We start from the raw sequence: 21,237 nt of genomic DNA, 5'->3' as shown, positions 1-21,237 counted from the left end.
AGAGGTCCCCGGCCACACAAGTCCAAAAGCAAACCAGCAATGCCACTGTTGAATCCCAGCACGAAAACACTCCGGAGGGCTCCAAGACACATGTGTGGGTTGAAACCCCGCCCACCTACGCGTTGCGTCCGCCTTCTACGGACTTCAACTGGGTGTAGCTGGTTACATCGGAACACTTCCCCCTATATCTGCGTGTCAGGCTGGTCCCTCCTCATTCAATCCATCACTTCCTCTTCCGCCCGTAAGATACAACATCACGTAATTTGTATGCACAACACAGTGTGCGCTGGTGTGGAATAGACACAGGCCTCCCATCTCACCAGGAGCAAGGTGGGAACTAACACATTCCTTCATATTCAGTAGAGTTAGGCATACTGGCACAAGATATTCCAAATAGAGTCCTCATATGTTTTTAAACAGAATTTTAGAGGAAAGGTGCAAAGTCCAATTCATTATTTAGGCCGGCAGGTTCAAGGGCATTTAATATATATATCCAGCGGCTTTCTTTTTGTAGAAGGGTCCTCTCTCTGTCTCCTCCCCTTCCCTTATCGGGCAGTTTGTAAATGCCCCTAAATTTAAGGCCAGTTGGATCACTTTTATGTGCAGCTTGGGAAGAAATTCCCCATTCTTCTGTTTCCCACATCTAATGTCACTTAGATGTTGTCCAATGCGTTTCTTTAACGCTTTTGTGGTCATGCCTACATATATCTTTTTACATGGGCAAGTAAGCTGGTATACAACCCATTTAGACCTGCAATTTATGAAGCTCCTAATTTCCCATTCTCTGTCCCCTGCTGAATTCAAGAAGGTTTTTGTCACATCCACATGCGCACACACCAAACATCCTCCACACTTAAACATTCCATTGGGGATCCTACCTCCCAACCAAGTGTCAGCAACCTTTGCCGTCACCTGGGAATGAACCTAAGTGTCACGTAAGTTTGGCGCCCTACGGGCCACCATCAAAGGTCTTTCACCCACTATTTTTGACACATCAGGGTCAGTTAACAATACCCCCCAATGTTTAGTAAGAATTTCCCGGATTTTAGACCATTGGGTATTGAAGGGGCTTATAAATCGGGTGACTTTAGAGGGCATTTTCCTGTCTCTGACACCCTCTCCCAGGAGACTCTGCCGGGGCGTATGAATGGCTCTATCAATACTGGAGCACAGTGTTTCATGTCTATATCCCCTATCACGGAAACGCTCGTACATATCTTTGGCTTCTACCCCAAAATCGTCCTCCCGCGAGCAGTTGCGACGAATTCGCAAAAATTGACCGGTAGGTATACCATTCTTGAGGTTGCGTGGATGATGGCTGGAGGCGTGGAGGAGGGTATTGCCCGCTGTTGGCTTGCGGAAGGTCCTGGTAACCAGGCTTTCTCCCTCCATCCAGATCCACAGATACAAAAAAGGAACTACCCGTTGAGCTACATGTGTAGGTGAGGTTGATATTTCTCTCATTTTTGTTCAATAGATCAATGAACATCTCCAACCTCTCCTCACCACCACTCCACACCACCAGCACATCATCCATGTATCTAAGCCAGACCCGGACGTATCGCTCAAACATCTCCATGACATAGACATCCTGGCGCTCCCACAGGTCCAGGTGTAAACAGGCATAGGCAGGCGCGCACGCCACGCCCATCGATGTACCGCACACCTGCCTATAGTGGGAGCCTCCAAAAAGAAAACAATTGTGCTCCAGTATGAACCGCATGGCTTGGCAAATAAAATCATTATGGACGGTCAAATCAGGGTAGGCATCATGCAGAAAAAATTCCAACGCTGTCAGGCCCGTCTCGTGGGGAATTGACGTGTAGAGACTCTCCACGTCAATCCCCACAAGAATGTCACCCGCCTCGACCCTAACTCCCTCCAAATTCCTAAGAACATCCCGGGTGTCAAGAACAAATGACGGCAAGGAGGATACTATATCACGGATCTTGGCATCAATCCATTTTCCTAGTTGTTCAGTGGGACCATCAATGGCGCTAACAATGGGGCGCCCTGGGGGCTTATTGAGATTTTTATGGACCTTAGGAATGAGGTACAGTAGGGGAACGGAAAAGGTAGTAACTCTCAGGTATTCCCTTTCCACAGAACTCAAAATCCCTTCTTCCCCTGCATCGTCCACCAACTGATTAACACCCGCAACGATCCTATCAAAAGGATTGGATCTCAGTTTGGTATAGGTGTTCAAATCAGATAACTGTCTATTCGCCTCTGCGAAATACGCGTCCTTCGTCCAAAGTACCACATTTCCCCCCTTGTCACTGGGTCGGATAACAATGTCCTCCGTCTCCCTCAACTCGGCTAACGCTCTTCTCTCACCCTGGGTAAGATTGTCACGGCCTCTATGATTCCAATTAATTGTTTTAAAATCTTCTGAGACTAATTTTAAGAAAATCCCTAGGGCCTTATTATTACCTGGAGAGGGCATAAAGTTAGATTTCTTTTTGGGGACGTGAAAGAGATCTCACCAAAATCATCGGACACAAGCCTCTCTTCCTTAGTTTGATATGTCTCATCTTTTAATGCCTCCAAATCCCTAAGAAGCTTCCGATCTTGAATGGTAAGGGTAGAACTCAAGGAGTCACATTTTCCTTTTTGGGACAGATCATTCTGTACTTGTCTATCAGAATCAGCTACTTCATTTTGGCCATATCTAAATTTTAGCATGACCTTTCGGGCAAATAAATGGAGGTCTTTTTGGATATCAAACTCATCACCCCCATGGACTGGCGAGAAAGACAACCCCTTACCAAGGAGGGAAATGTGGTCAGGACCCAAAGGAAAATCAGACAAGTTGATTACATTACGCGGAGGTTGATTCACCTGGAGGGACGGAGAAATAGGGTCTTGGGAGGCCGGCAAAGGAAGACTACCATTGTCATCCAGAACTCTGGATGCACACATGGTGTGATTTATTGATTCTTCCCCTTTCTGGGTGGCTGAACTCTCAAAATAGGTTTCAATTTCTGTTCTTTTCCTTGCCTCCTCTTTTTCCCTCTTCCTCTCCCTTTTTTTCTGGTTGTTTCGACGCTTTCCTCTAAAAAAGTAATCAATCTCCCAGAGGCGGACGATACAGGAGAACAAAGACCCTCGCTGTTACCCTCATCACCTGAGGGGGCTGGTCTACTTCCAACCCGAGACCTCTTACCACCTGGCAAATAATCAAAAAATTCCCCGCCCTTCCACTCCTCAAGATCCTTTACAAATTTCACCTGTTTAGAAGTTTTTATCTTTTTCTGATATCTTTCCACTTCTTTTTTTAATAGGTCATTTAATTTGACAAATAGGGGATGATTGTTATGAGGTTCCAGTGTACGGATACTGATTTCTACCTGGTTCTTGATTTCTTCCAATTGGAGTTCCTCTTCCTCAATGATTAGGTCGAGTACCCTAAAACCACGCTCAAGGCACTCAATCTTCCTTATAGATTGCGTCCCCTGAGAAACTGACGGCGACGGGGAATGGGGCAGCTCATTATATGAGAGGGGATTCCTCTATGAGTGTAGCAGTGCCTATCCTACTTTCCACACATCATAGCGCATTGTTCAGCGCATGACCCGCCTAAGTAGCCTGCTATGAGGAGCGAGAGACAAGACAACCTCTCTCGCTCCTACTCTGCCCAGCCAATCTGCCCCAGGAGGCTTCTGTGTGTCGGGCTCGGGCTGCCGCCGCCGCATCGTCATTGCTGTTTGCTACGGAACGGCAAACACACATTAGCTGAAGAAGGGCGTGTCATGAGCCTTCCTCCCCTTCCGCTCCTGCTTCCAATGCTTTCTAGAGATGGGAAGTTCGGATGTTTTCAATGATCCGGATGATTCGAATCGGATCATTGAAAAGATCCGGATCTTTGATCCGAATCTCGGATCATTTTACTACCGAAGCATTTGGGGGTGAAATGAATAGCAGGACAGGAGAAGGGGAGGGGGGTGGACACACAGAGAAGGGGAGAAGATGGACAGAGGGCAGGGAGTGGACAGAGAAGGGAGGAGGGACGAGCAGAGAGTAGAAATGTTTGCTTGCATACAATACCCACATGCTGCAATCATGCTTTACATATATTTCACCTATATGTTCATCTGTACTCTTTGAATGCAAACGTCGCACGGTGAAAGAAAGCATTCCCCAAAGCATTCCCAGAAGTAAAGTGCAGCTGTTTAGAGCAGTGCAGGAGGATCATATTGCGCTGCAATCACAGTGCCTACAAAGTTACTGAGCTGTGCTGAGCCAAAAGCTTCCAATGTGTTCACACTGTGCACAACTACGGAACAGACAGCCTGTAATGAGCAGCACGTTATAGCCAGTATGTGTGCTCTACACATATCTGGCAGTGGCACCCATGTCCCCTCTCTCTCATCTACCTGTCTCCCTGCAAGGCTGCCTCCCATCCAACAGAGCGATCTATCTCTGCTCTGCTTCCAGGACCCCGCTGCCCGCTGAGAGGGGGCGTGCCGCTCCTGACCCCACCCCTTTTGCGATCCGAATCACTCATTTTGATGATTCGGATGATTCGACTCACAAAATAGATTCGGATCAAAGATCCGAATCGTTCATGATCCGGACAACACTAATGCTTTCAGGAGCAATGACATGCCCGCCTCCAGCTAATGTGTTTGCCGTTCCGTAGCAAACAGCAATGACGATGCGGCGGCAGCCCGAGCCGGACACACAGGAGCCTCCTGGGGCAGATTGGCTGGGCAGAGTAGGAGCGAGAGAGGTTGTCTTGTCTCTCGCTCCTCATAGCAGGCTACTTAGGCGGGTCATGCGCTGAATAAAGCGCTATGATGTGGGGAAAGTAGGATAGGCACTGCTACACTGTCATAGAGGAATCCCCTCTCATATAATGAGCTGCCCCATTCCCCGTCGCCGTCAGTTTCTCAGGGGACGCAATCTATAAGGTAAAATAAATAAAATAAGACACTGCACAGCAAAAAGATATGCTGTGTTCCATCAGACTGTTGATTGAATTTTGATTTATGCTACTGCCAGAAATTGATGAAGTTTGATAGTATTCCTTTAACTTAAAAAAGATAACTATTGAAGTTACTAATGGGTTAATAACAGAATAAGATGAAGCTTTCTCTTGTACCATGTCTGCATTGAACATTTTAACCAGAATCGATATTGCACCTTTGGCATTTGCAGTTTTCAAGCAAAAGTCACATCTGCCATCGTACCCAGAAGGTTCACGTTTACACATATTAAGATTATCAAGCTCAAGCAGTGTTGATGGAATCATTTTATTGTGAAATTCTCTACATCAAATAGGCGGGCCTAATTAAATCAGAGCCTGCAATCCGTGGACTTAACCAACCAATTTGACAAATAAACAGAGATATCTCCAAGAAGCTCCTGTGTTTGTCTAAACACATTATAAGCTAATTGCAGGCTAATTATGGGAGATATTGGTCTTCAGTGAGGCAGTAAGGACAGGGACTGGTATGGACAGCATCACGTTTCATCCATGTAGATTATAGTTCTTTTCTTCTTTCCTTTAACGTACACTCTCTTTCTTTTTTTCAAGCATGAGATTTTAACATTAAGTTTACAGCATACCTGAAATGGAAATAAAATGACTAAATTACAGTATATATGCCCAGGAGAGTTTATGCATAAATCTCCTTGAACCCATTACTAGTCTTATCCCAGAACACAGCCCCGTTTAAAGGTTCGTACATACGTGCAACTTTTCCACTCAACTATAATCCCAACTTATCTTTTGGACGATAGTTGGGCATGTCTAACATGGCAAACGACTAGACGAGCGACTGATAAGAAACGGTATGCCTAATCCAACCGGCGGATCAACTGACCAAATATAGTGCAGGTTGGCCATGTGTATATAAGTTGTTTGTATGACTTTTAGTTTTTTCTGAATGCGGACATGGTATGCTCAGTTTAAATTTAAATGATTTGGTTGTTTAGTTGGTCAGCACATGTGTATGTACTGGTCTTGCAAACAATAAGTCGTGCAGTTCGTCATGTTGGGCGGTTGGTCGTGCATTAAGTTGCACATGTGTATGTACTTTTACAGGAGTTCCTAGCCAATATCAGCATCTGTCCCAACTGTGGGGAGGAAGTTGTGCCTCGGAAGCCAAATGCTGCTCTTCCTCTCCCTTAGGCCTCTTTCAAACGGGAGGCAGAACTGTGCGCTTGTGTAAATAATTCAAATGGCAGTGGACACAAGGCATAGACACAAGCATGTTAGTGTGCTCAGGCCCTTAGCTTATGAGTGAATTAGAGGTTTAAGTATCAACCTTTCCAGTAGCTTTAAAACCATATATATTTTCCCAGTATTATGCTGTGGTTAAAGAGACTCTGTAACAAAATTTTCATCCTTATTTCTTCTATCCTATAAGTTCCTATACCTGTTCTAATGTGCTCTGTCTAACTGCAGCCTTTCCTAGTTGCACAGTGGCTGTTTTATCTCTGTTATATGATCTAATCTTCTCTCCTCTGTCGGATCTGTCGGGCTGAGGCAGTCAGGCTGGAATGTGCTGTGCTGCTTGTAATTGGATAGAAGCTATGCACACCCTCTCCAGGCCCCCTCCAAGCTCGGTATGACTCACACACTGAGCTACTCTCAGCCTATCACTTGCTATGTCTTTTGTTTGTAAACACTGCATAAAAATGGCAATTACAAGCATGGATTGCAGCAGGGAGAGGCAGAAACAGCACAGAGGGGCCCAGGAGAACATAATGAATAGAATGGTATACTTTTTATTGTAGGAGTTTTAGGCCCGGTTCACATTAGCGGTTGTTTGCCAAACGGACCGGATGACCTGACCGGATCCGGACCGGATCCGGATCGGAACCGTACGGTTCTGATCCGGATCCGATCCGGATCCGGTCAGGTTGCATCAGGTGGCAATCAGGATGCGATCCGGATCCGTTTGGCAAAATATACGTAAAAAAAAAAAAAAATGCTGGGGTCTGGGAGGTCAGCAGAAGGGGGACCTGTGGAATCAGGCCCTCTGCTGTTTAGCACTCACCTCCACCTCCGACATGCTGCCAACCTCCTGCCAACACTTCCAGCTCGTGCTGCTCCACTCCAAAATGCTTGCCCATGTGTCCCCAGCCAATATCGCCGCAAAAATCCGCATAGGAAGTGGGGTAGAAGATCCGGATTTCTCAGCCAGTGTGTTGTGCGGCCTCCGGTTCCCATTTGTTTGTATTGGCCGGATGGTGCAGTCCGGCTCCGCCCCGGATACGGCTGCCGGAGGGGACGGATGAAAAAATAGCGCATGTTGGAACGGAGGCCGGAGTCCGGATCCGGCCCGGATCCGGTCCGGCTCCGGTTCTGCAGAACGGACCCATGTGAACGGACGCATAGGCTTTAATTGCTATGCCGTGCGTCCGTTCCGTCCGTTCTGCAGGCGGTGCGGCTCCGGCACGGCGATTCCGGAGGGCCACCGCAAGTGTGAACCGGGCCTTAGAGTACAGATTCTCTTGCTTTTTAGACCATAGATGAAATTGTAGTTTCATCCCACCTTATGAAAGTCCTCATTTGCCCAGTACTTCCTGCTATGGGTAACACTTAGCACCTCCTGGCACTGTAAATGACCTCCTGGCACATACTTGCTTGTTGGGAGTTCTCCATAATTGTATACGAATGCTTTCTAAACATCAGGTGGGGAGAGAAGCCACCTGATGCGGATACGTGTGCTTGCCGTTTGCTTGAACAACCGCCTGAAAAACTACAGACCTCCCCACTCATGCGGGATAAAATACTGACGGGGCCTCCAGCGACATCTTGTAGCTCCTGGCGGCTTTCTGTCGGTCTGCATGTATGGCTCCTGGCGTGCCACCTGATCTGCACCAGGTCACGTGACACACCAGGAGCCATGCATGGATGACAGAAAGCCGCTAGGAGCTACAGAACCTTGCTAGAGGCTTGGTGAGCATTTTGTGGCTGAAATCCCCACCCACCCACCCAAAACAGTCCTGTTCCCCCCTCAGGCATGCCGGTTAGTTGAGACTCTCAGTTGCATGAGTTCCGGATAACGGGAACTTTGCTGTATAATGAATTGACAGGAGGAAGAACATGAACTCTCAAATCCTAACATAAGTACCCCTGGAAGTAAACATGTTGTATGCTGAGAATAAGGTCTAATCATTGACTTGTATTTTCTTAAATAGACTTCAGTATATTTTTTTGCTCAGTTGGATCATACCAGCCTACATATATCTCACAAATTTGTCTATAATCATTGACTTAGTATAGGGTATGCTTAGTCTTTTCTTAGTATATTCCTAAAGAGGGTCACTGGCAGAAAGTATGAAGATCCTACCTTCTACTGGATTTCCTATAGGAATAAGTGGTAGAATTCATGGAATCGTGCCACTGAATAGTAAGGCAGGTGTGACTGACTTCTCTCAGCTGGCACAGATCCACATCACACATCCATTTTTGATGGCTGTTTTTATTAATACACAATAAGGCTGGCAGAAGTAGACCTTTTTGGACAGCCATGAGCCATCATATAGGTCGTAAATGTGTGCAAACAGAAAAATAACTGTGGAAGGAAATATGATCATCTTAAACAGCTCATGTTATCTATTGTCTGCACATAATAAACTAGCAGAGTGACAGCCTATAGGAAGTTCTGGATGACAGAGCTGGTATTATATCTCAAATACTTTAAATAATTTATTTACGGGAAGCAAACCTGAAGGCGTTCAAACAGGAGCTACAGAAACATGAGCTCCCTGGTCGGGGGGAGTTTAGCCACACCCTCTGCTCTCATGCCACAGAGTAATGCAGCCAACTGGTGCCAGTAATGTGGGTGCCTATCACGCATGCAAACACTGACCAGTAGAGGGTTCACTATTTTCATATTATAGTGACAAGATATATACAGGGCAGTTTCTAGGTGAAATTTCACCCAGGGCGAGGGTGTAAAAATCGCCCCCCCCCTTCCCCGCCATGGAGCCAGGTATAGGTGCCCACAGTGTAGGTTAGCTATGTAGGTGCCTGCAGTATAGGTTAGATAGGTAGGTGCCTGCAGTATAAGTTTGGTAGGTAGGTGCCTGCAGTATAGGTTAGATAGGTAGGTGCCTGCAGTATAGATAGGTAGCTTAGATACGTAGGTGACTGCAGTATAGCTTAGATAGGTAGGTGACAGTATAGGTTAGATAGGTAGGTAGGTGACTGCAGTATAGGTTAGATAGGTAGGTGCCTGCTGTATAGGTTAGATAGGTAAGTGCTTGCAGTATAGGTTTGGTAGGTAGGTGCCTGCAGTATAGGTTTGGTAGGTAGGTGCCTGCAGCATAGGTTTGGTAGGTGTAGTTTAGATAAGTAGGTGCCAGTATAGGATAGATAGGTAGGTGACTGCAGTATAGGTTAGATAAGTAGGTGCCAGTATAGGATAGATAGGTAGGTGACTGCAGTATAGGTTAGATAGGTAAGTGCTTGCAGTATAGGTTAGGTAGGTAGGTACCTGCAGTATAGCTTAGGTAAGTGACTGCAGTATAGCTTAGATAAGTAGGTGCCAGTATAGGATAGATAGGCAGGTGACTGTAGTATAGCTTAGGTAGGTGACTGCAGTATAGCTTCAATAAGTAGGTGCCAGTATAGGTTAGATAGGTAGGTGACTGCAGTATAGGATAGATAGGTAGGTGACTGCAGTATAGGTTAGGTAGGTGCTGCAGTATCGATTAGGTAGGTAGGTGCTGCAGTATAGATTAGGTAGTTAGGTGCTGCAGTATAGATTAGGTAGGTAGTTAGGTGCTGCAGACTGCAGTATAGGTTAGGTAGGTGCTGCAGTATAGATTAGGTAGGTGCTGCAGTATAGATTAGGTAGGTAGGTAGGTGCTGCAGTATAGAGTAGGTAGGTAGGTAGGTGCTGCAGTATAGAGTAGGTAGGTAGGTAGGTGCTGCAGTATAAAGTAGGTAGGTAGGTAAGGTGCTGCAGTATAGATTAGGTAGGTAGGTGCTGCAGTATAGATTAGGTAGGTAGGTGCTGCAGTATAGATTAGGTAGGTGCTGCAGTATAGATTAGGTAGGTGCTGCAGTATAGAGTAAGTAGGTAGGTAGATGCTGCAGTATAGAGTAGGTAGGTAGGTAGGTAGGTGCTGCAGTATAGATTAGGTAGGTAGGTGCTGCAGTGGTGGTGGGAGCAGGCATAATAGTAATAACTCACCTTTCTTCATCTTCATCCGAATAGCCGATCTCACTGCTTCAATGTACTTCCTGTCTCGGCATCTGTCTCAGTAACAGCGCCCCCTGTGTTGACATGCGGAACATCATCACAGGGGGCGCTGTTACTGAGACAGATGCCGAGACAGGAAGTACATTGAAGCAGCGTGAGATCGGCTATTCGGATGAAGATGAAGAAAGGTGAGTTATTTATTACTATTATGCCGCTCCCACCACCACAGCGCCCCCCTCCGGCCACAACAATCCAGCGCCCCGGGCGATTGCACGCATCGCACGCCCATAGAAACGGGGCTGGATATATATACACTGTACAGCGCTGCGTAATATGTCGGCGCTATATAAATACTAAATAATAATAATGGCAATGTAAGAAAAGGTCCAAGTCCAAAGAGGTTCAGGCATAGTTTTTTCTTATGCATTTAAAGTGGACCTGAACTCTTGTACAGGACAGAAGGAAAACAGCGAGAAATGTACACTGTATGTATTTACAGAGTTTAGTCTGTCTAATTCCCCCTCATCTGTGACTAATCACAAGTTGTAATTTGATCTCAGTTGTGTCAGCTCAGTTATGTCAGCTCAGTTAGCCACAGCAGAGCAGCTAATTTGTAAATACAAGATGTTAACCCTATGTCTGCTTCCATAAAAGCAGAAAGTAGATACACTGCCCCCGGGTGTGGGGGAGATCACTAAACCTCCAGAAATACCTAAATACCTCTATGGTAGTACAGCCTAATAAAGTAGAATAGTTTTATAGTACTGGTTAGCGTTCTTAACTTGTAGTGCTGGTTCCCCGGTTCGAATCCTAGCCAGGGCACTATTTACTAGGAGTTTGTATGTTCTCCCCATCTCTGCATGGGTTTCCTCCGGTTTCTTCTGACGTTCCAAAAAATATAGATAAGTTAATTAGCTTGCCCCTAAAACTCGCCCTAGACAACAATGCATATATAAATATAGTAGAGATTAGATTGTGAGCTCTTCTGAGGGACAGTTAGTTACAAGACTACAGTATATACTCTGTAAAGCCTATACACTCAGTAAAGCACCTGCTGCCGAATATGGCACTATATAAATATTAAATAGTAATAAAAAAACTACCATAACGATTAACCCTACAGTTTAGACCAGGTAGCATAACGTGACGAAGTATAACAACTAGACATGTCAACGGCACTATTGTCATTTTTGTAACGATGAATTGGTCATCTGTATTTTGCTGGTAAAGTTTCCAGTTTCCCATGATGGTTTGTACTACCTGTGGATGTAAAGGTTTAGACAATTTAACCTTGATGGAGACAGGAAGAGTTAAAGTTTGCCTTTTGCAAAGTCCACCGACATATCCTTGTATGGATCATTGTCATATGGTCATTTGTATGGATTTCAGCCAACGCTAATGACAGGTTAATGAAGTAGTCTCAGACAATTACAATTATTAATACAGGTATACAGATTGATGCACTGTAGTGTCACAGGGGAGACACAGAGTGTGAGCACCTCATGCTGCCTACTGAAATTTAATAGTGTTGATTGACATATGATTTGCTTAAAAAAAAAATATATATACATTTTTCTTGGGGATATGGTAGCCAAACTGATTGAACACCTGAATAAAAAGTGGAAACTGAGCAGGTCCACTGATCACATTCTATGCACGGATAGATGTGGGTGCGCCATACAAAGCAGTGTACTGTTCTCCTGGTTGCAAGGAAGCATGCTTTGAATACTTTTCCACTTCTGTAGAATCACAACTGGCTGCAGGCTAAAATGAGGTCATTTTAATAGCATTTCGTTAAAATATCAAATCATCATCAAATGACTTGTGGAGCACTGAAATACTGTATATTAAATATTTTTATTTTCAACAAAATGTATGCTTTCCTTTTCTAAGGGGTCTTTTGACGTTACACGGGAGTAAGTGAGAAATAAAATAGAGGTGGATGAGAGTGAGAAGTCCAGTGACATAAAGTAGAATGCAGTAAATTATTCAGGATACCCACTTTGAAGCATTAATTGTACTGGTTTCAGCACAAGAAACACTCACCTAAAGGATTATTAGGAACACCATACTAATACGGTGTTTGACCCCCTTTTGCCTTCAGAACTGCCTTAAAGCGGATCTGAGATGAAAAACGAACTATAACAAGTAACTTGTCTATATATGTTACCTAAAGTTTAGATCGTTTACACAGCATATCTATATGCAAACAGCTTCAACAGTTTATGATTATTTCTTCCTGTGATACAATGAGGGCAGCCATGTTCTGTTTGTCACAAGCTGCTATCAGCTATCAGGAGATGCTATCAGCTTGCCTCTGTGTAAATCCAGTCCCCTCTCCTCCTCCCTCCTCCCCTCTGCCTCTGAAATCAATGGCTAGTAACACCTCCCCCTCCTCCTGCCCAGACTGAGTTCCTATAAGCCCTTGCTACTGTCTGAAAATGCCAAGGCACTGTGAAAAATGTGGGCGAGGCTTGTTTAGTTTATAGGGAATTAGAGTATTAAAACAAAACAAAAAAAGTATTGTGGGATGCCCATCCAGGGCACGAAGCTCCCGTTCCATCACATCCCAAAGATGCTCTGTTGGGTTGAGATCTGGTGACTGTGGGGGGCCATTTTAGTACAGTGAACTCATTGTCATGTTCAAGAAACCAATTTGAAATGATTCAAGCTTTGTGACATAGTGCATTATCCTACTGGAAGTAGGCATCAGAGGATGGGTACATGGTGGTCATGAAGGGATGGACATGGTCAAAAGCAATGCTCAGGTAGCCCGTGGCATTTAAACAATGCCCAGTTGGCATTAAGGGGTATAAAGTGTGCCAAGAAAACATCCCACACCGTTACACCACCAGCAGCCTGCACAGTGGTAACAAGGCATGATGGATCCATGTTCTCATTCTGTTTACGCCAAATTCTGATTATATCGAGACTCATCAGAACAGGCAACATTCTTCCAGTCTTCAACGGTCCAATTGTGGTGAGCTTGTGAAAATTGTAGCCTCTTTTTCCTATTTGTAGTGGAGATGAGTGGTAGTCGTGGGGTTTTCTGCTGTTGTAGCCCATCCGCCTCAAGGTTGTGCGTGTTGTGGCTTCACAAATGCTTTGCTGCATACCTCGGTTGTAACGAGTGGTTATTTCTGTCAACGTTGCTCTTCTATCAGCTTGAATCAGACGGCCCATTCTCCTCTGACCTCTAGCATCAACAAGGCATTTTCGCCCACAGGACTGCTGCATACTGCATGTTTTGCCCTTTTCACACCATTCTTTGTAAACCCTAGAAATGGTTGTGTGTGAAAATCCCAGTAACTCAGCAGATTGTGAAATACTTAGACCGTCCCGTCTGGCACCAACAACCATGCCACGCTCAAAATTGCTTAAATCACCTCTTTCCCATTCTGACATTCAGTTTGGCATTCAGGAAATTGTCTTGACCAGGACCACACCCCTAAATACATTGAAGCAACTGCCATGTGATTGGTTGATTAGATATTTGCATTAATGAGAAATTGAACAGGTGTTCCTAATAATCCTTTAGGCGAGTGTATTGCTGTATGTTAGTATGTAGTCCCACCCTCTTAGTGATGCCTAGGTAGTTTAGTTATGCAGAATTCGCACAGAGCATTCAGGGAGACCAGGTGTTGTTCCTACTGACTTTGGAACACACAACAAATTAGACGTTCCGCAGTTATTAACCTACCAGCAGTAAAGGCGTTGCCACCTGTGATAAATGTAAAAATCTAGGAAAGGAAAGATTTCACAATGGGCAAACATTGACTGGATCATTCATAAAGTAATATTGTTTAAAATAAGCAATTATATTCATTAAGCTGTATTCAATAACGTTCCTCTTTAATCTCTTTCCTCCTAGGAAAGATCGAGGAGTCGGCTGCCCATCAACACTCCCATCTGAATATTGTAGGGATGGTGGGATCCATCGATAATGACTTCTGTGGAACTGACATGACAATAGGGACAGACTCTGCCTTGCATAGAATCATTGAGGTGGTGGATGCCATCATGACTACTGCTCAGAGGTAAGTACGCCTATAGCTGGCAGCCAAGGTCCCCATAGAGCAAAGCTTCCCAACCCTGTCCTCAAGTACCACCAACAGTTCATGTTTTGCAGGAAACCACAAACACGCACAGGTGAGTTAATTAGTGTCTCTGTAGAGCTGATTAAAGGGGCACTATGGTGAAAATTGTAAAATTTAAAATTTGTGAAATGCTGAGAATCCCCTATGACGAGATGGACTAGTCCAGAACTGGTCGCTTCTGTCAGATTTCTACTACCTACTGTAAGTGACAGCATCATAGGAGAAAAGTAATTTATGACTCATTTTACTCTGGGAAAAACATACTTCTTATTTGTCTGTTTGCACATATTTTCAATTTTACAATTTTTCACCATAGTGCCCCTTTAAGTACCTTTGTGGATTTCCACAAAACCATGTACTGTTAGGCCTTGAAAACAGGGTTGGGGAACACTGCCATAGAGAACAGCACTTTGTATGATTTATGCTCTCACATTACGGTCAGAGCTGCTAACACTTTCCAACTCTTTACTACTACAAAACAAAACAAAAAAACATATTGGACCAAATTCAATTTACTTTTTCTCCTGAGTTTTTTCCTAGGAGATAATTGTTCATCTCTGTTTAAAATCATTTTTGAGCCCTCTGCAAATTACCAAAAGGTAGGTGAAAATGTACTGTCAAAATTATTCTGAGTATTTTCTTGCTTGCTGGTGGTTTAAAGTGTACCCACGGCGACATGTGACATGATGAGATAAACTTGTGTATGTAGTGCAAAACATATTAATAACCAGGCTGTCTTACTTGTTTTATTTTGCTGCCTGAAAGAGTTAATTTCCAGGCATGGAAGTGACAGCTTCACCTTGGTGAATATAGTACACCTCACTGATAAGAAAATTACAGCCATAAAAGTGTTCCTTTTACAACTACTGAGAGCAGAAGGAGATAAAAAAAGGTCTATTTTAAAGAGAGCCCGAGGTGGGCTAGAAAAAAAAGCAGGTTACCTGATCCGCAGGGCTGAGCAAAAACCGCCGCTCCTGTGGGCCACAATGGCCCACTTTCACTTGCGTGACCTGTGGGTCACGACACTGCGCTGAGAGACTGTGTTGTCTCTCATAACATGCAGGGAGGCGGGGGAGTGGCAGGAAGTGCGGCCAGGGGAGAGAGCTGCCAGATGACAGCTCAGGAAACCCTGTAGGAAAGCCCCTGGCGGGCATTTTAAACAGAGAATTCCTCTCCCCTGTGTTTACCTCCGAGTTGGCGACAAATATTATCGTTAAACTGGGGGGGCTAAAGCACGGTGGGGGGCAAAGAGCAGCAGTTGGGGGACACAGAGCCATGTCATTAGGTAGAGAACATGGCTCTGTGTCCCATCTGCACCCTGAAAATCCACCTCAGGTTCTCTTTAACTCTGCGACACTTAATAGGCTCCCACTGAGCAGAGGCAACAAAACATTCAATCTACTTTGTAAATATAAAATAAAACCATGGGATATCGTAAAAGGTTAGTTTTAGGAGTAGGAAAATAAATACAATTGTTTATCTCATCAGTTTATTTTCAACTCGAGTTCACTTTAAAAGGTGTATTTAATAAGATGTGAAAATATCACCCAGGAGAAAAAGTGAATTTGATTCAATACACTTTAGGCCTGATAAAATTCACCTTTTCTCCTAAGTTTTCTCATAGGTGATATTTTCACATTAAAAATAAATCGCATTTTAGGCCACCCAGAAAGCAAGAAAATACTCAGGGTAATATTGATAGTACTGCTTCACCTGCTTTGTCTTACTTTTTCAATTACAGAATGCAAAGGTTACAGTATTTGGAACAGAAGATGAAAAATAATCTCCTAGGAGAATACTTAGAGGAAAACTTTTTCTTATAGACATTTTTTAATTTTCTTTTAAAATATCTTTTCAGCATTCTGCAGTTATAAAAGTCCTAAAAAAAGTGGATGAGGCCTTGTTCACATTGCGTTCCGTCCACGTGTCTGTCCACGTTTGGCGATTTTTTTTAATGCAATTTTTCTTTACGATTCCCGGCGATTACCTGTGCGCTGGTTTTTTTTGTGAACCGCTTTTGCAGACGTCAGTATTTATTCTTAAAAAAGCGAACGCAATCCCTGCACAAAGCAAATTTGTGAGCGTTTTGCGTTTTTCCTATAACTTCCATTGAGGCACAATCACCTTAAAAAATGGCCCATGCAGTGCTTTTCCAGCCAAACGCGGACGGAAAGCTCCAGTGTAAACTACACCATAGAGTAGCATGGTGTAACCGCTTTCAGGGCGTTTTAAAAAAAACGTCCGCGCTTTGATTTGGCCAAAAATGCCTCTAGTGTGAACGAGCGCTGAAAAAGTACTTTGAAAAAATATCACCTAGAAGTAAAAAGTGAATTAACTTTTAAACCACTGACTGACATTTCCAGAGGTTAGGATAAGTGCCACTTAAACATTCTAGCTTAGTTATCAGTCACCAAGTCTGGGCACTTTGAATTTGTAAATAGAGAAATAGAGACTTGTTTGCTGCTTTATAAAGTAGAGTTTTATGCTCACAAAACATTGCCAGTGCCAGGTTCTGGAGGCTGTCCAGATGGGTAGGGCTTGCAGTATTTAAGTAGAGCAAATCCTGGCAAAGCATCTTTAAGTGTGAAAATTTTGAGATTCTTTGCCTGGACTTAATATACAGTACATATAATTTTGCTATACTTTAGTATAGTATACTTCGGTATAGCCAGTTTTGGCAGCAGGGAGTGATGTGTGCGGAGGGTGCGCAAGTTCGCTGTGGATCTTTCATCAAGGTCAAGACGATATTGGCGTGGGATAATTTCCGAGAATAATGACGTGGAATCATTCATTTAAAGTAAGTATTTATGGTTAATTTTATTTCATTTTTAGCTTTTTGTTCCATCAGAGGGCTTATTTATAACCTTGCAATAATGTTATGTGGAAAGGTTGTTTGTAATTTGACCTGTGCTCTATATTCCGTACTTGTCTGACCAGTACTGGTGAAAGTGATTTTCTTGCCTGCTCCTTGGCTTAAGAACTAGGAAATGCTTTCGCAATTTGCTACCCATACAATGGCCAGTGTTTGGTTGGTGTTTGGATAGTCTGCAGTCTGTTTAGAGTGGATTGCTACATACAGCCAGCCTGATTTCAAAGCTGCAGAAAGGACAGGTGCAATCCTTTACTTTGCATATCCAGGCAACTGCGTTTACCCATGAAAGGCAAGCTCCACGCATGTGTGCACAAGGCCATAACCACAGTAATGTGCAGGGTTCCTCTGCTTCCATAAAAAACCATAATTTCCTCTTAATTTTATATCATGGCCTTTAATACTAATTAAAATAAAACAGATATCTTCTACTGTTTAGTATTATAAAAAAAATTCATATGGTTTTAAATCAGTTGTCAATTAAAAAAAAAAAAAATTAAACAAGTTGCATTGCAGCCCCCACCTTCTTTGAGGGGACCCGTGTGCAAAGCAGGTTGTTTTGGCGCAGGGCACTCAGCGCTGAACGGTGAAGCTAGGCTCCCCATAGAAGCAATGTAATGCTGTGCGGGGTGCGGAAGGGTAATTTCAGGGCTCCGGCGGTTGCGTCAACTCTGAGTGGGAATAGTATTTAACGAGGCTGTGGAGTCGGTACAAAATCATCCGACTCCAACTCCAGGTACCCAAAATGGTTTTAACTCCTCGACTCCGACTCCTTAGTCTAATACTTACAAGGGTGATGGATTTGGTACAAAAATCATCCGAATCCCGACTCCTCAGTTTATAAAACCTCCGACTCCAGGTACCCAAAATTGCTCCGACTCCGCGACTCCAACTTCGACTCCACAGCCCTGGTATTTAATTCGGTATTAATTTGTCTCGTGTGCTCCCAACTCACTTGCGACGTGTACATACGTATGCCCCGTGTTGCCCTCTCTGTGCCCCACACATCACTCTCTGGACAGGATGATGTCACCGTGTGCAGCACATAGGAACACAGCTAGGACTGCAAGGCTGTATAGGGCAAGTCTTCCTCACCCTCTACTGCAATTCATAGGGAAGGAGCACTGTCACCAGAAGGGAAGGCAAGCTGGGAGCACATCATGTCGGGGAGGGGGGGGGGGGGAGGGGGGTAGCACAGGGAGGAGTTGGGCAGGGTCATTTTGTGCTCACAGGAAAAGACTGGCTAGTGTCCTCTCTTATCTCCTCCCCAAGTATGATTGGATACAGGGAGGAGACCAGACCGCCAGGTATTTAAAAAAATGAATAAGGCAAAAACAGTTTATGTGCTCTGCTCAAAGATATTTTGCATTTCAAATTATGATATATTCCACAGACTGACTGAACTAGGACTTTAGAATATCAGTGGGAAGTGGCAGGATAAGGGCTAAGACTGACTCTTACAAACATGTATTTAAAGGGAACCTGACGCAAAAAAAGTGCCCAATTTGGGTACTTACCTCAGTAGAGGGAATTCTGGATGATCCAGAGGCCACTCCTCCTTGCCGTTCCTCCGCTGTCCCCTCCAGAAATCAGCCTGTTTGTCTTCTCACGCATGCGCAGTACCACGGACCCAATCAGTGCCGGCTTTTTCCACCGAAGCCTGAGTGAGTCTGTGCTATTGCGCAGGCCCAGTGCGGCCGTGCACCAGAGGTCCCGGCTCCCAAACTGCTTAGTGGAGGAAGACAGGGGAAGCCTGAGGATCCAGAGGCTTTTCCCTCCTGAGGTAAGTATCTGTTTTTCCCCTCCCCCCACCCTCACAGATTTGCTTTAATACCTCTTACATCAGTAATACACCTGCACAGCTCTGATTATGTATTCACCATAAAGTCAGTTGGAGTTGCTCAGACTTGTTGGTTCTAGTTTAAGCACAGCAAGCTGGTGTACGCACAGTTAGTCCTTGTTCACACTAGGTACGTTTGTGTGCACTTTTCACATCGCATTGCCCTGTGCGTTCTGCAGGGTATTGATTTTCCCATGTAATTAAATGTACCCGGTTCACATCTATGCGCTGTGGTGAGCTGCATTACAAATACGTAGTGTGCACATCAATGCAAGTGAATGGGTGCGCTTTTTTAGCACACAGAAGCGCATAGAGGCACGTGTTTTTTTACTCCTATTTGGAAAAAAAATACATTTACATATGAAAACAAAGCTTTATTGACAACTGCTACTGCTACAATAAGCAAAACATGATTCAAAAAAGCGCACTGAAGCGTGCTCTAAAACGCGCACAAGGGCATGCGTTTTTTATAATGCGCTTTTACACGTTTTTCAACGCACCCAATGTGAACGAGGCCTTACATTGAAGGGGATTATGTCTGGTCTGCCAGTGGCCACAAGCAGAATACACACACACTGCATACAGGAAAGGTCAGAGCTTTCACATCTATTAATGGCACTCAGTGAATTCCTCCTCCTCCCGATGACCCGGCCATTCATGTGAGCCGCTGTGATGATTTGGATGCCTCCCAGCTGGTAAGGAGAGTGGCACAAGCTCGATGAAGTGTTAAGCATTAGCACAATGTGATTTGTCTCTTTACTGCGCCCTACTTGGCATCAGCTGTCATGTTCTGCATTCCGTTTTACGTGACGGAGAGAGCGTGCGCCATCCAGTAGTGGGCAGCATACCAGGGGTCGTACACAAGAACAAAGGAATTACACCCTGCCCTTGTACTGCTGGGACTGAGTGGTCCTCAAAGGCAATTTCAGCCATGCAGCTACAAAGCACAGTTTTAATACAGTTATAGTTATGAGGGCAACACTGAGCTCAGGGCCTCTCCTCCACTCACTAGAACACATGTGTGGAACTCCAGGCCTGGAGGGCCAGATCCATGCCAGTGTTTAGGATGGATTGAGAAAGAAAGGAATGTGTTCTACCTGATGGACCACACCTTTCCTGATTCCAGCCCATCAATTCATTTGAGCTGTATCAAAAATGTGTGAGGACCTCTGCCCTCGTAGGACCGGTTTGACATACCTGCACTAGAAGGAATTCGACGTAAGAGATCTATGGAGGCTGCCATATTTATTTCTAGGGATGCTCAATGAGATGGAAGATTGCAGGATTATGCAAATTGTGTATGCAAATGTATGCAGCTTGAAAATAGACCAATCGAATTTTACAGCAGGAGTTGATTGGTTAATTTTCAAGTTACTTAAATTTGCATACATAATTCTGCATCAACTCGAAATTATTTGCCTCTCATTGACCATGCCTATTTATTAACTTTTAAACAATACTAGTTGCCTGGCTGCCCAGCTGATCTTTCTGGTCAGTGTGTCTGAATCACACACCTGAAACAAACATGCAGCTAATCTTGTCGGATTTTTGTCAGAAACGTCTGATCTGCATGCATGTTCAGGGTCTATGGCTAAACGTATTAGAGGCAGTGGATTGGCAGGACTGCCAGGCAATGTGCATTGTGTAAAAGGAAATAAATATGTCAGCTTCCGTATGTCTCTCACCTTGGGTTCCCTTTAATGTTTATGGGATGTTTCCTTATAAGGCATTACGGACATCTGCTGACATACGAGACACACACATTAAATATCCACATCTGTCGAGATAAATAATGCCCAGATATCTTTTGGTTGACTCCAAAATGTTGGTCATGTGATCTATGAGCCTTTGAATCAACTCAGTTGTATTGAAGAGCTGTGGATGGGCACACCTCCGCTGAGATCGGGTGCTTGATATTGTGACCTAGGCAGGGGTCACCAGCAAGAGTTTTTCCAATGTATCAGAATTCAGCACACCGCATACTTTAGGAACACGCTCTTTATTGAGCCGTCAGTATCCACAAAAAAATAGCCGACAATTGTTTTGGGGGCCGCGCAGGATCTCCCTTTATCAAGGCGTGTGGTTACCACTTGTCGTAACCACGCGCCTTGATAAAGGGGGACCCTGCGCGGCCCCCGAAACAATTATCGCCTACTTTTTTGTGGATACTGATGGCTCAATAAAGAGCGTGTTCCTAAAGTATTCGGTGTGCTGATATATTTGAATCATCTTTGATCACTACCCTCATTCTTGTGTGCTTCTCAA

General features: G+C 44.4%; 1 protein-coding gene across 3 annotated transcripts in view; it reads left to right on the top strand.

Moving 5' to 3' along the window:
- Positions 1–21,237, top strand: part of PFKP (phosphofructokinase, platelet) — a 180,445-nt gene that overhangs the window by 72,361 nt on the left and 86,847 nt on the right. For all 3 annotated transcript variants that reach the window (XM_068235804.1, XM_068235803.1, XM_068235805.1), the window contains exon 5: positions 14,038–14,203. In XM_068235804.1, the coding sequence (XP_068091905.1) occupies positions 14,038–14,203 (166 nt within the window). The remainder of the gene's footprint in view (positions 1–14,037; positions 14,204–21,237) is intronic.

Source organism: Hyperolius riggenbachi, chromosome 5 (genome assembly GCF_040937935.1).
Source record: "Hyperolius riggenbachi isolate aHypRig1 chromosome 5, aHypRig1.pri, whole genome shotgun sequence".
NCBI classification, from domain to species: Eukaryota; Metazoa; Chordata; class Amphibia; order Anura; family Hyperoliidae; genus Hyperolius; species Hyperolius riggenbachi.
This window is presented reverse-complemented; position numbering and strand designations above follow the sequence as displayed.